Raw genomic sequence first — 11997 nt, 5'->3', positions numbered from 1 at the left:
CAGACTGCATCACGAAAGCATAAGTCTGACAGTGACGCTAACCGTTTCTCTCAGCCACAGTCGATGTGTCACTCTTATCGCCCTCCTCCTCTTTGCCATTTAATCTTCCCGTCCCTCCCTCCCTGACGGACCCGCAGCAGTACATATTTGCTCTCCTCTCCGTGTCTCGGTCCCCGGGGCAGAGATGACTGCAGGCTGGATGTACTCACCCGGCTCGGAGGGGAAGACGTTTCTCAGCTGTTCGATGACCTCCTGAAGCTGCAGCACGGTGTCCTCCTCACGCTCCAAATCATCTCCTGACACAAACAGCTTCAACCCGTTAGCACCGGAAAAACAGAATCTCACCAACTAATTCAGCTGCTACTGCAAATATCTGAGTGCGCTTAAAATAAGGCAGAACTAACTTACACTTAACGTTTTATCTACGTAAAGGAGTTTGATTTACTGGCAGATTATTTCACTCAAAACAAGACAAATTTCCCATGTCGTTATATGTTTAATAGTTTCTTCTTTACTTATTGTGACTCATCACCAGGTCCCACCAAGTGTTTTTGTTTAGTTTCTATTGATATTTTTTAGTGCATGTGAAATAAATAACTAATAACTAAGAGTCCTAGTTTTATTGGCAAATTATTTCACTTATAAAAATACATTTTTCCCATAAGTGAAATATTTGGCCAGTGGAACCAGAACTTTTTCAATAACAATAAAGAAATATTGACTTAAAACAAGCTCCCATATTGTACTAAATAGCTCCCTTTCTGTTAGTTTTATTCTATTCTCAGTGTACTAAGATATTTGCACTAGAAACTGGACCAAAATTAATTGTTTTTGCAGTGCACTGGGAGGTTTTGTCACCTCACAGCCACATAGTTTAATGTTTAAGCAGATAAGGTTGTGAGTAATTGTAAAGCAGAGGGATAAAAATGAGTTTTTTGTTTTACATTTTTAGGAATTAAAAACTTGACAAGTGACATTTTGTGCTTAAGAAAGTAATTCCACTGCCAGATTATTCAACTTAAAACAAGATAGTTTTCCCACTGGAACCAGCAACCGTCAACATTAAGCAGTTATTGACTTAAAAAAGCTCCTATATATAAAAAGCTACTTATAGGGTAGTTTTGTCTTAATTCAAGTGGACTAAGATTGTGTGTTTATTGGTAGGAGTGTTTGTGAAGAAGCTGTGTCATATTCTCATGTTTGCGGGTTTCAGTCCGGCTGCGTGACGCTGACCTGCTGCCTCGGTGTCGGTCGTCTCCCTGCTGGGCGGCTCCCCTTGGCGCCCGCCTCCTGACACCGGGGAGGAGAGCGTCGACAGCTCAGATCCGTTCGCCTCCGAATCATCTTTGGGCTGGAAGAAGAAACAAAACAATCATTTAAAACTCTATATAAAGCCGTGAAGTTATTTCGCATAAAAGAATAAAAGGACGGGCTGCATGGTGCAATGCCAAAGTGTTTGTACCCTTTGGACATCATAACTGGATTTTTCACAGACCAGCAGAAGGTGCATAACTGCAAACTAAATTTGTGATTGTATTTAGACCCTCTGAAAACCCTTAGGAAAATGTCTGGTGGAAAAACGTTTTATTGCTAATTATGTCAAGCTGGACTGAGCTGCTATGAACATTAATTTTAACCACAGCAGATCAAATAGATTTAGTTTTGGACTATTTGTAGAATGTAATACTCCATGAATTTTTGAAATTTCATTAATTTCAAGTTGAAGAACAGAGGACTTTGTTTATCAGAATGACATTGTTAGTTTTGTGTTGATCAAATAAAAATAAATATCCAATATATTATAATATATTGAAGTTGTTTGAAAAGTTCAAGAGGTGTCAGTACATTTGCAATAAAACAGCCTCTGCTCTGAACAAAACTTAAAATGTCAGCGTTGCTCGAAAACCTGCAGCACAAAATGCTTAGGATCCCAGTCAAACAGGCACAACGCATCACAAAAATATAAAATGCAACATGGCATGTTTTTGTTTTTAGAAGCCGTCCTCTGGAGGAGTTTAACGTCTGCAGAGACTCGAAACGGATTCACGCACTCAGATTACGGCTTCCAGAGACTTTACAGAGAAATTAATCTGTGATATTCTTCCACAAAGAAATAAGTCGAAAAGCACTTTTTTCTTCCTCACAACCAGGAATACGCTGAGCACTCCTCCTCCTCTTCCTCCTCCTGCTCTCTCTCTTCTGTTCACTTTCAATTTCCAAGTCTTAGTGAACATAAGAGGCAGCATCCCGTCCTTCTTTCTTAGTGTCTTTCTCATCTTTGTCCCTCTGCTTTCCCCTCATCCACTGACCTGAATGTGCAATTTAGTGACTTAATAATTTACACAATGTCATAATGGTAACAGCATGAGTCAGCTCCCACTCTCCTGTGCCGCTCTTTGTTATACGTTTCCTTTATACTGCAGTGAATCTTTTAATACGACCCTTCAGTGTCTGTTCAACCTCGTCGTTTTGTACTGTACCTCTTTGTACTCCCGTCCCCTCCCCTCTTTATAGGCTCCATTGTTGCTTTCTGCACTCATATGAATGCAGTTACATAAATATTAAAACGCAGATTTTTTTTTTCCATCTCTATGCAGAAAAAGAAATAAGAGAGAAAGTTACTGTGGAACAAAGAAACACCTAGAAGGTTTGATCTTCGTGCCACTCAGTGATACTTGCTATTAGCTGTCTAATGCTGCACACAGAAATACGATAAATGCTTTGCAGAATAATAGACGCTGTCATTCCAGTTCAGTCATGCTCTCTTTCATCAACGATAAAACAGACTCTTCCATTATAATTTATACACAAAACACCTGATGGAGAAAGGGTTGTGCTTGCTGAACTCGTGAGAAGACACACAAATATGTCTGCAGACAAACCCCAGTGCACCACGTACAGAGGGAATTATGTTTTCTTCTTCTTTGGTTTTATAAATAGTTAATGGTGATTTATTTCAGATTAAATGGAGCAGCTCCTATTGGGAAACTGAACTTGAACCAAATAAATGGAAAAACATGCAAACCTACAAGATACACAAACAAAACTTTATTAAATTAAAGGGGAATTACACAAAATAAACACATTCTATATGATATAAAGTGCAGAATGATTACAGTTGTGTTTAGAAGTGAATATATATAAATTTTGAGGTTTAATTATTCGCCACTTTAATTTTATTGTGGAATGACTCAGATGTGTAATGATTTTTAAAAACAATTACATATAAAATATGAATTTATCAAGTATTTTATCTCAACACAGTGAGCAACATTTCAAAAAGAACAAAAGAGAAGATTGTGAACTGATCAACATCTGTTTAACAATTACTTAATATTTCTGACTTATTTTATATTTTGTGTCTATTTTGTGATTTACAAATAGCATTTTTTGTTTGCATGGTAAAATGTCTTGAGACGACATTTGTTGTGAATTTTGTGCAAAATTGATCAAATGAACTCAACTGAATAAGAAGAAAAAAACAATTATTTTCTCAGTCTGATAAAGTTTAATCAAACCACACTTTTCATGCATCAGGCTTAATTAAAATGACCAAAATTATTTCTATTTGCTAAATGCCACAATAATGGGGGATGGGAAACGTCAGAGATTTATGTAAGATGAGGTCTTAAAAGTTAGCTTCTAATTAACTCAAACGTGTCAAAAAAGTTTGAATTTACACCGCTAGCTGTTAAAAATATCTCAAAACAGAAAAGATTTAGTGAAAAACTTGTAATTCAGACATAAATATCAAAATTCGGAGGAAAAAAAGGTAAAAAGTCAGCAATTAAGATCAATTTGTAGGAAAAACTACATTTAGAAAAGAAGGTGAATTTTAAAAAAAATCTAATTTGAATTCTGAGAAAAGTCAGAAATTAAAGTCAAAAATCTGAGAAAAAAAAAAAAACTAAATTTGACACCTGAAGTAAAAATTCAAAGGAAACAGTTGGAGTTTGGAGGAAAGAAAATCAGGGAAACAGATTAATTTGGAGATAGATTAAAGTCAAAATTAGGAACCAGTGTTGTGTTTTTGTTGTGACCATCAACGATGATGTGGGAGTGGATAAAACACGCCAACAGGAAGTTTCTGGACAATGTTACAGTCTGAGGTTAACGATTGTGGGATTTATCCTTATATTTCAACATTAATGCATAATTTTCTTCCTTAAAATTAACTCGAACATGAACAGATACAATAAATCTGATTTTTAAAACATTACAAGTTTATTTCACCAAAAACAAGAGAATCATTAAAAAGTCTGACCCTGAAATTCACCCTGTTTGTATTTGCTGATTTAAATGGGTTCACCTGTAGCAGTAGCTCCCTGAGTCGGTGCAGCTGCGACTCCAGCTGTTTGTTGTGGTCCTCCAGGATCTGCATCCGGGTCTCCAGGCGCGTTTTGTGCTGCCGCAGCACCCGCGCCTCAGCCAGCAGCTCTTCATCCTGCGCCCCTCCCGCTGTGGGCGACCCGGGGTCGCCCTCACCAGCCTCGGTTAGCATGGGAAGCGCCGCTGCCTCCTCGTGTTTCCACTTGAGTCGCCTGTACTCGCTCTGCAGAACCCTGAGGACGAGGAAGCTGTCAGGCCAACTTATTGATGCAGGAGGCAGAAAAATATCAATATGATGTATATTTATTTACCTCCAACAGAAGAATGTACATAAACATTTAGTGTAACTGGAATAATCTCACTTAAAATGTAAATAGTGACATATTGCTCAGTGTAGCATGCTACATTTATAACTCCAAATGCATTATAACGCAAATGGATGTTGACAACTCACCCCACTTAGATTAATTATCTTTAATACAAGCTCTAATACTCAGCACGCAATATTTCTCCTTAATGTGACATAATATTGGGGAAAATTGTTTTGAGTTTGTAAACTTGTAATATTCGCTAATTAATTTGATTTTGGACACGCTGACCTGCAGGCTACTGAGACTAATGTGTCTGGAACAGCAAAATGGAAGGACTGGCATTAAAAGAAAGAACAGAACATTTTCTTTCTTAGTCATAATTTAAATGAAAAACTTCATGGACTCATCACCAAATCTTTCACTGCAACTTTTAGGGTAAAAACGAGCACTGTGAGCAGTTTGCTTTTTTTGTTTTTTCTTCCATTTATGTGTGCACCTTGCTGATGTCTCCTTCAGGATTTATTCTGCACCATTTCCAACAAGATTGGTGAGTAATTTTGATTCTAAACCATCTAATTGTCCCAAAGTGTCTCCCTCTTAACAATTTGGAGTATTAAGACAGAAAAAATGGCAGCAAAGAAGTCCAAAACTGTTGAGTACTTTCAATCTGACAACTAGAAAAAAAACTTCATGTTATTTTGCTTCTTCTAACTGGTCTCCTGAGTTCTCAAGTGCATCAAATGTTCAAAGAAAAGCTGATGCAATGCAGTGGTAAACATGCCTCCAACCACTCATCTGAAAGTTAAAATGAATTTTCCCAAAGTAAAGAGTCAGTTTTAACATTCATCTTTGTACTTGTGCAAATGAGAAATAAATTTACATTTTAGACGCTGCAAATGATCTAACTGTAGTTTTAGTGAAATATTCTGTCTTCCAACAGAACAAAACTACTTATTTTAAGTCAGATATCAGAATTTGTTTTGGAAAATCTAATAAGTAGCAATAAAATCTATTTAATCAATCCATTGCATTAGTGAGGATGGCTTCACGACGACTGTTCATTTATTTATTCATAACTTTCTGAAGTTCTTGCACTGCGGTGACTCTTTGGGTCTTCAGTCATTCTTGGATTTGTAGCTGGTGGTTCTGGTGATGACCCAATTTAGATCTAATGCTCCGCTACAAAAGATCCTCACTACCTGTAAAAACTTCAGCAAAACATTAAAGCCATTTTTTTATTTATTTAAAACGTCCACACAATCACGAGTCGGTAACTAAAAATGGCAGCAGTGGATTACAAAGCTCTGCTGAGCCAAAGGGAACGAGTGACGACATATTTCAAAACGCCACATATAGCCCAGCCCGTTACCCAGCAACTTAAACTGAACTACTGGACTTTTGAACAGCTGGTTTTGCTCACATTACGACTACAGAAATGTAGTGAGTCAAAAGTTATAAGTTCCCCTAAAAATAAACACTCAAAGAACTTAAGTACAAGTAAATGTACCGTTATTGCACATCATTGCTAATTAGTTATATTTTTACTACATTTAAAGGTCATATGTAGATAATTAAACTACAGTAGGAACCAGATCCCTTTTAATGGCTCCTAATATTCAAAATCCAGGAAATAAAGTTGCCTTTTTAGTCCCGACTCTCAAAACACACAGGTCGTTCTCAGTGATGCTGTTAGTTTGGGTTCGTTTCAGCTTTGTAGCGGATTTCTTTTGTGCGGCCCTGATTTATTGTGTGTACACATTACACAAACACCACGTCGGGGCATTTTGAGAAAAATAGAAATAATAATTTGGTCAAGGTTTCCAACACCCGGAGGCTATAAGTATGTGCGGGTTTACGTTGCTGTGGGTTTGTAAAGGTCACTGGCAAACCGAGGACGAGACAATTATTCATATGAATCATTCGCATAAAGATGCCTCTAGTGACAAATTAAGTGCATGTAGGAGAAAATGAATTAGCGTCATTTGTGGAAAATGTCTGAACCCCAAGCACATAAATTCAAATCAAAGCATTTTGTGTTTCAGACTTGCTTTTCCTCTTGCGTCACAACAGTCAGTTCATTACGAGCTTTTCTCCTCTCTTTTGGACAAAGGCTGTCAAAGTGAAGCTCGATTTACAGCTTCTGCCATGTTATCACACTGCTATACACATTTGGCTGACAGCTGTGCGTTCAGAGTGGGTTTTTTCTTCTTTATTTTCAGTTGGCTGTTCAAATGACTTTTGAGCGCGTTTACTCTCAGCAGGAGATATTTCAAATCGGAGAATTGTTGAAAATAGTGCAAACAATAAACACCTGCACACTTTTATGGAGCTTGTCTGGATGTTTCACTAAACCAGGAGATGACACTGCAAAAACACGAAATCTTATCAAGTATTTCACGTCTAGTTTTAGTGTAAATATCTTATTCAACTGACTTACAGGTGAGGTTTCAGAAAGGTATAGGAGCTTAGTTTAAGGCTGCATTCACACTGCAGTCAGACTTTTTTGCCGGGGGCGACCTCTATGTGTTCTCCAGTGTGAACGGGCAAACGACCCGAAAGTGTCACACATGCGCAGTAGAGGGCGCAATAGCGTCAGTGTTCTGCCATCCACCATAAAAGAAGAAGAAATGCTCAGTGTTTGCAGAAGTAAACATGGATGCTAACTGTGGCGCATAGCTTACACGTGAAGTTGTTGTCCGATTGGAGCAGCACTTTAACAACTTAATCCTCATCATGGTGGTTGTTTTAATTCCTGCTATCAGAGCGCAGAATAGTGACATTTGTCAAGAATCAGTGACGTTCAGGTCGGATGAACGCGACCTGGTCAAAGGTCACATTTGAATCTGATACCCAAGTGGGCTGGGTCACATTCGAAAAGGATCGAACCTCTGCTGTTCAGACTGTCATGGAAAGATTGGATACAGGTCGCATTACGGCCAAAAAAAATAGAATATTATTTTAATAGAAGATTATTTCACTTATAGAAAAATGCTGTAAGTGAAATAATCATTTTTAACAATATTAAGACTTATTTATTTAAAACAAGCTGAAAACTTTTAAGTCAGTTTTGTCACTGACTCCAAGATTAAGAATTAAAACTTAAAAATTAATTAAAACTATGATCAAAAATCTATTTTTGGAAACATGGAAGCAGAAACAAAACTGGTTTATACGGCTTAGTTTTAGTGAAATAATCTGTCAGTGGATCAACATGAAAAAATTATGTATTTAAACCAAATGAATAATTTCCTGCTAAAATGTTTTTTAAGTTAGTTTTGTCTTGTTACAAGTTTACTAACGTATTTTTTCAGTGTAAATAGTCAACAACGTTCTTATTCTTGATGTGTTTTGATGGATATATCTGGTTTGCTTCTATTTTATTTTCCGTAAATGATCAGCTCAGTCGATAAATACTTCAGGAATTGTTGTGCATGAGTCAAAAACTTCAGGATTGGGACATTTTCCCAGCCACAGACCTGTTCTCGTTCTCCAGGCGGGCCAGGGTGCATTGGAGCTGCTCCTTGTCCTGATGCTCCAGGTGAGCCAGCAGCATGTGCTGCCCGCAGGGCGAATCGTGGTCCAGTGCTGGGCTGGAGTGACGCAGGAGGTACTGATCTTCATCCCTGAGTCCCCCACACAGGAGACAGCACACTGAGCCACCAGCACACAGCCACCAGCAGCACAAAGCAGAGCCAACGGCGCGGCATCGCGGCCAAAGCAAAGCAAGCAGGACGATGAGGTCGGGGGTCACAGGACGAGACAAAACCAAACAGAACGGGACAAACCCGGCTAACCGCACCATTAAACCTCTGACATTTACCAAAACCACTGAGCTCATCTTTAACTTCAACACAACGCAGCTCCAAAAATAATAAAATCACCAATGACACTGAAATAGAAAAGATAATGTGAGGATCTATTACAGCAGACCTGAGGCAATAAATAGATGTCTAACTGTCTGGCAATTATTGTAATGGATGTAATGGAAAGAGAGTTATTTTGCAGTTTATGTCTGGTAATAATACTTCTGCCAGTGGAGGCAACTTTATTGGATTAAAGTTAACAGAAAGTTATAACCTTTTTATTTTTATTCCTGGTTATACATCACGGTAATATTTAGAAAAATCCTCAGCTTAATTCCTGCATTGATTTAATGTGTTTTAATCCAACCAAGACCACAGCCTGTCGCAATAAACAATTAATCCCAGGACAGATTAACACGAGTGCAATAATTTCAATTCAGATGATTAGCATTTTTGTGTATTAGGCATAATTCATTTTATCTATGGTTTTGGTTGTATGTAAGTTTTTATTTCCATTTTTACTGTATTTTGGTTGTCTTGTTTCATTTAGAATATTTAAAATATTGTTAAGTTTTCTTTAGAAGATTAAAGTTTATTGGTCTTTGAGAGGAAAAACTCAAAGACTATTTTAATCAATAAATTACTTGCTACGGTGGCTCGTAGGCCCAAACCAACATTACAAAATCTGGAAAACTTTTACAACTTTCAAAACAAAGGCACATTTTAGAAAACAAATTAATAATATGTGAAGCATGTTTACAAGCCTTGAAACAAATGACAAAATCATGCCGAAAGGGAATATATTAACTCTAAGTGCACATTTTATTATTTTTTTTAATAATACTAATAATAATACATCAAACTTATGTAGTGTTTTTTAGCATCGTCATCTGTTAGCCATCAGAGGAGAGTTCGGTGTCTGATACTTGGTAGAGGCTACAGACTGTATGGGGATTTTGATATTTTGGAAATTTTAGCCAGCAGTTTTACAGAAGCTGAACAATGTCAAAAAAACACAAACAAACCGTCACCCTCCTGCTACTTCCTGTTGTCTTCTTCGTCGTGTTCAGCAGCAACGTCTGGATGTTGATTGTGTGACTTGTGTGATGCAAAAACATATATATATATTTCCATTATAATTTAGTAAAATATATTTTATGACCTCATTCTACTGTAGAAAGTTTTTGTCTGGAAATTGTTATGTTTCAATTTGTGCCATTTGGAAAAACTGACAAAAAAATCTGAGCAGAAACACAAAATCTTTCAAATTAAAGATTTATTTTCCAACTCTGACCTGGTCATGACCTACAGGAGAGCAGCATCTAAAATAATGAGACTGCAAATCCGACCGTAAGAAGTGAGCTTCTTCCTCAGGGTGACTCATTGCTGCTACTCAGCCTTGTTGACAGAACTAAGATTTCAGATATTTAGGAAGAGCTAGAAGTAGAAATGGGCTGCTTCAATTTAAAGGTTGGAGGTCTCATGAGCTCCTTCCTGGAGGGCGTGTTTCAGATATGACCCACTAACAGGAGGTCTCCTGGCAAATCATTGACTTGTTGGGGAGATTAGATTTTGTATCTGACATCTGAACACCTCAGTCCCCTGCAGATAAGCTGGAGAAGGCAGCTTCAGAGAGGAGGCTTTCTGGAAATCTCTGCTTGAGCTGTTTCCCCTGCAGCTTTTTCTTGAATGTGTGGCAAAGGCAGCATGAATGGATGTAGCAACAAAACTTCTGCAATACAAAATATATCAAAAATTACCTGTGACTTATAAAGAATTATCTGTTAATTAGCTTTTAAATTTACTGTAAGATTGCTTTGATATTCTGACTGAATAAACGAACCTTATACATTTAATTTCTATTTATTACCAAATGTAGCTAAAATGCCTTGATTTTTTTTTTTTACATTTTGTGACATTAAAAATAAAACCTTTATAGTATTTTAATGAGATTTTATGTAGCAAATCAACATAAAGTATAACATAAAGTAATATAGATGGAAAATGCTTCATGAGTTTCAAATTACAGAAAACAAATCTGAGGAAGCACAGCATGGATTTGTAGTCAACATTATGTGGACCAACTGTTCAAATTCAAAAATACTTTATTGATCCCAACAGGAAATTAAATGTTCTTGTAACATTTAATTTACAAGAACAATTGCCTTTGGGGATTTATCTCAACTGGGTTGAACACTTTGCTCCTACACTGCAAAAACACAAAACCTTATTAAGGATTTTTGATCTTATTTCTAGTGAAAATATCATCGTAAAATTAAAGACAAAACTAACTTACAAGAAATTTTTTGCCAAGAAATAGGAGTTTATTCGATATTGCTTTAATTTAGATGAAAAGTACTAGTTCACTTAAAACATGGAGAAAATGTCACAAGTGAAATAATTTGCCAATTAAATGACATTTTCATCAATATTAAGGAATTATTGGCTGAAAACAAGTTGGTCTGTCTAATTAAATTGTGATAAATTACACTGAGATTTATCACTTTCACGCGACAAAAATTTGAAAAACGTCAAGGGGAATGAAGACGTTTGAGGTTATAACCGCGTTTCACCTCCGTTTCCTGTACAGTGAGTGCAGAGCAATGTAGAAAGATGAGGGAGTGGTGAAAGCTGTGGACAGAGACAGCAGGAGTCAGGACAGAAAACAGCATGATAGCAGCCAAAACACCAGCTGGAGACGCAGATAGCACAGCAGCACGTTCGGAGCCATGCAGCAAAAAAAGATGCACTGACAGACAGAGTGACAGGTCTGCAGAATCAACCCCAAATACAAGACCACAAGAGCAGAAAGCAATGCTGCTACTGGAACCGAGCGGCTTGTCATGCATACCAAACATGCTCAGGAGCTCAATTATAGATACACATACTTGTAGAGTTCCATGCAAGTGCAGCAGTTTTTAAGATGCATGCATATGTGAACAAAGGCTTGAGAAGCACTGACGTCAGAGGTAAAACTTGCTTTTACCAAGTTTTGTTTTAGACAAAATAAAAAATGCTCTTTATGTGGTGTCAATCACCACCTTCTCTCAGAGGCAGACAGACATAACTTTCATCTGAAGAGAAATAATGAGCACATTTCACAATGCACACACTGAGAGATGCACCTGGAGCCCCAAAGACCATACAACACTTTGCACAGGGCTGCTGGGCACGCAGCGACGACTTTAAAGTGCAATGAAAGAGAAAAACAATCTCAGAGGAGCAAACGTTTGACAGCTCACACCGATGTCAACAAACAATGAGACACGGACTCAAAGGATGGCTTCCAACAACTCAAAACCTCTTTCTCCACTCTTGGTTTTCCACAATGAGAAGTGACTGCCTCATTCACATCAAAATAACACTTCTTCCATTTACTGCTACTCGCTCTCAGCTAAGTCCCTCAAACACAAACAGGCTCTCTCCACTATACACAAACCCAGAGGCTCAAACCACAGCAGGCGAGTCGCATGATGGAGGAGGACGACTCTCCATGTGGGTCAGTCCCATTATGTGGACGATTACTTACATCGCCAGTAACGGACAAACATGCA

The 11997-nt window shown here is 37.6% G+C and overlaps 1 protein-coding gene across 4 annotated transcripts in view; it reads right to left on the bottom strand.

The window, feature by feature from the left end:
• Nucleotides 1–11997, bottom strand: part of LOC129360360 (dystrophin-related protein 2-like) — a 74799-nt gene that overhangs the window by 5440 nt on the left and 57362 nt on the right. For 2 of the 4 annotated variants that reach the window (XR_008606026.1, XM_055030531.1), the window contains exons 18-21: nt 8117–8263; nt 4310–4562; nt 1234–1351; nt 210–296 (exon numbers count right to left, since the gene is read on the bottom strand). Coding sequence is in view for 3 of the 4 variants with exons in the window: in XM_055030531.1 (XP_054886506.1) it covers nt 210–296; nt 1234–1351; nt 4310–4562; nt 8117–8263 (605 nt within the window). In the remaining variant the exon portion in view is untranslated. Of the gene's footprint in view, nt 1–209; nt 297–1233; nt 1352–4309; nt 4563–8116; nt 8264–9276; nt 10176–11997 lie in introns of those variants that run through there. The other 2 variants (XM_055030532.1, XM_055030533.1) reach the window with 2 other exon arrangements.

Source organism: Poeciliopsis prolifica, unplaced genomic scaffold, assembly GCF_027474105.1.
Source record: "Poeciliopsis prolifica strain line A6 unplaced genomic scaffold, Auburn_PproV2 SCAFFOLD006, whole genome shotgun sequence".
Classification (NCBI taxonomy): domain Eukaryota; kingdom Metazoa; phylum Chordata; class Actinopteri; order Cyprinodontiformes; family Poeciliidae; genus Poeciliopsis; species Poeciliopsis prolifica.
Note: the sequence above shows the minus strand (reverse complement) of the source record. Positions and strands in the feature narration are given on the sequence as shown.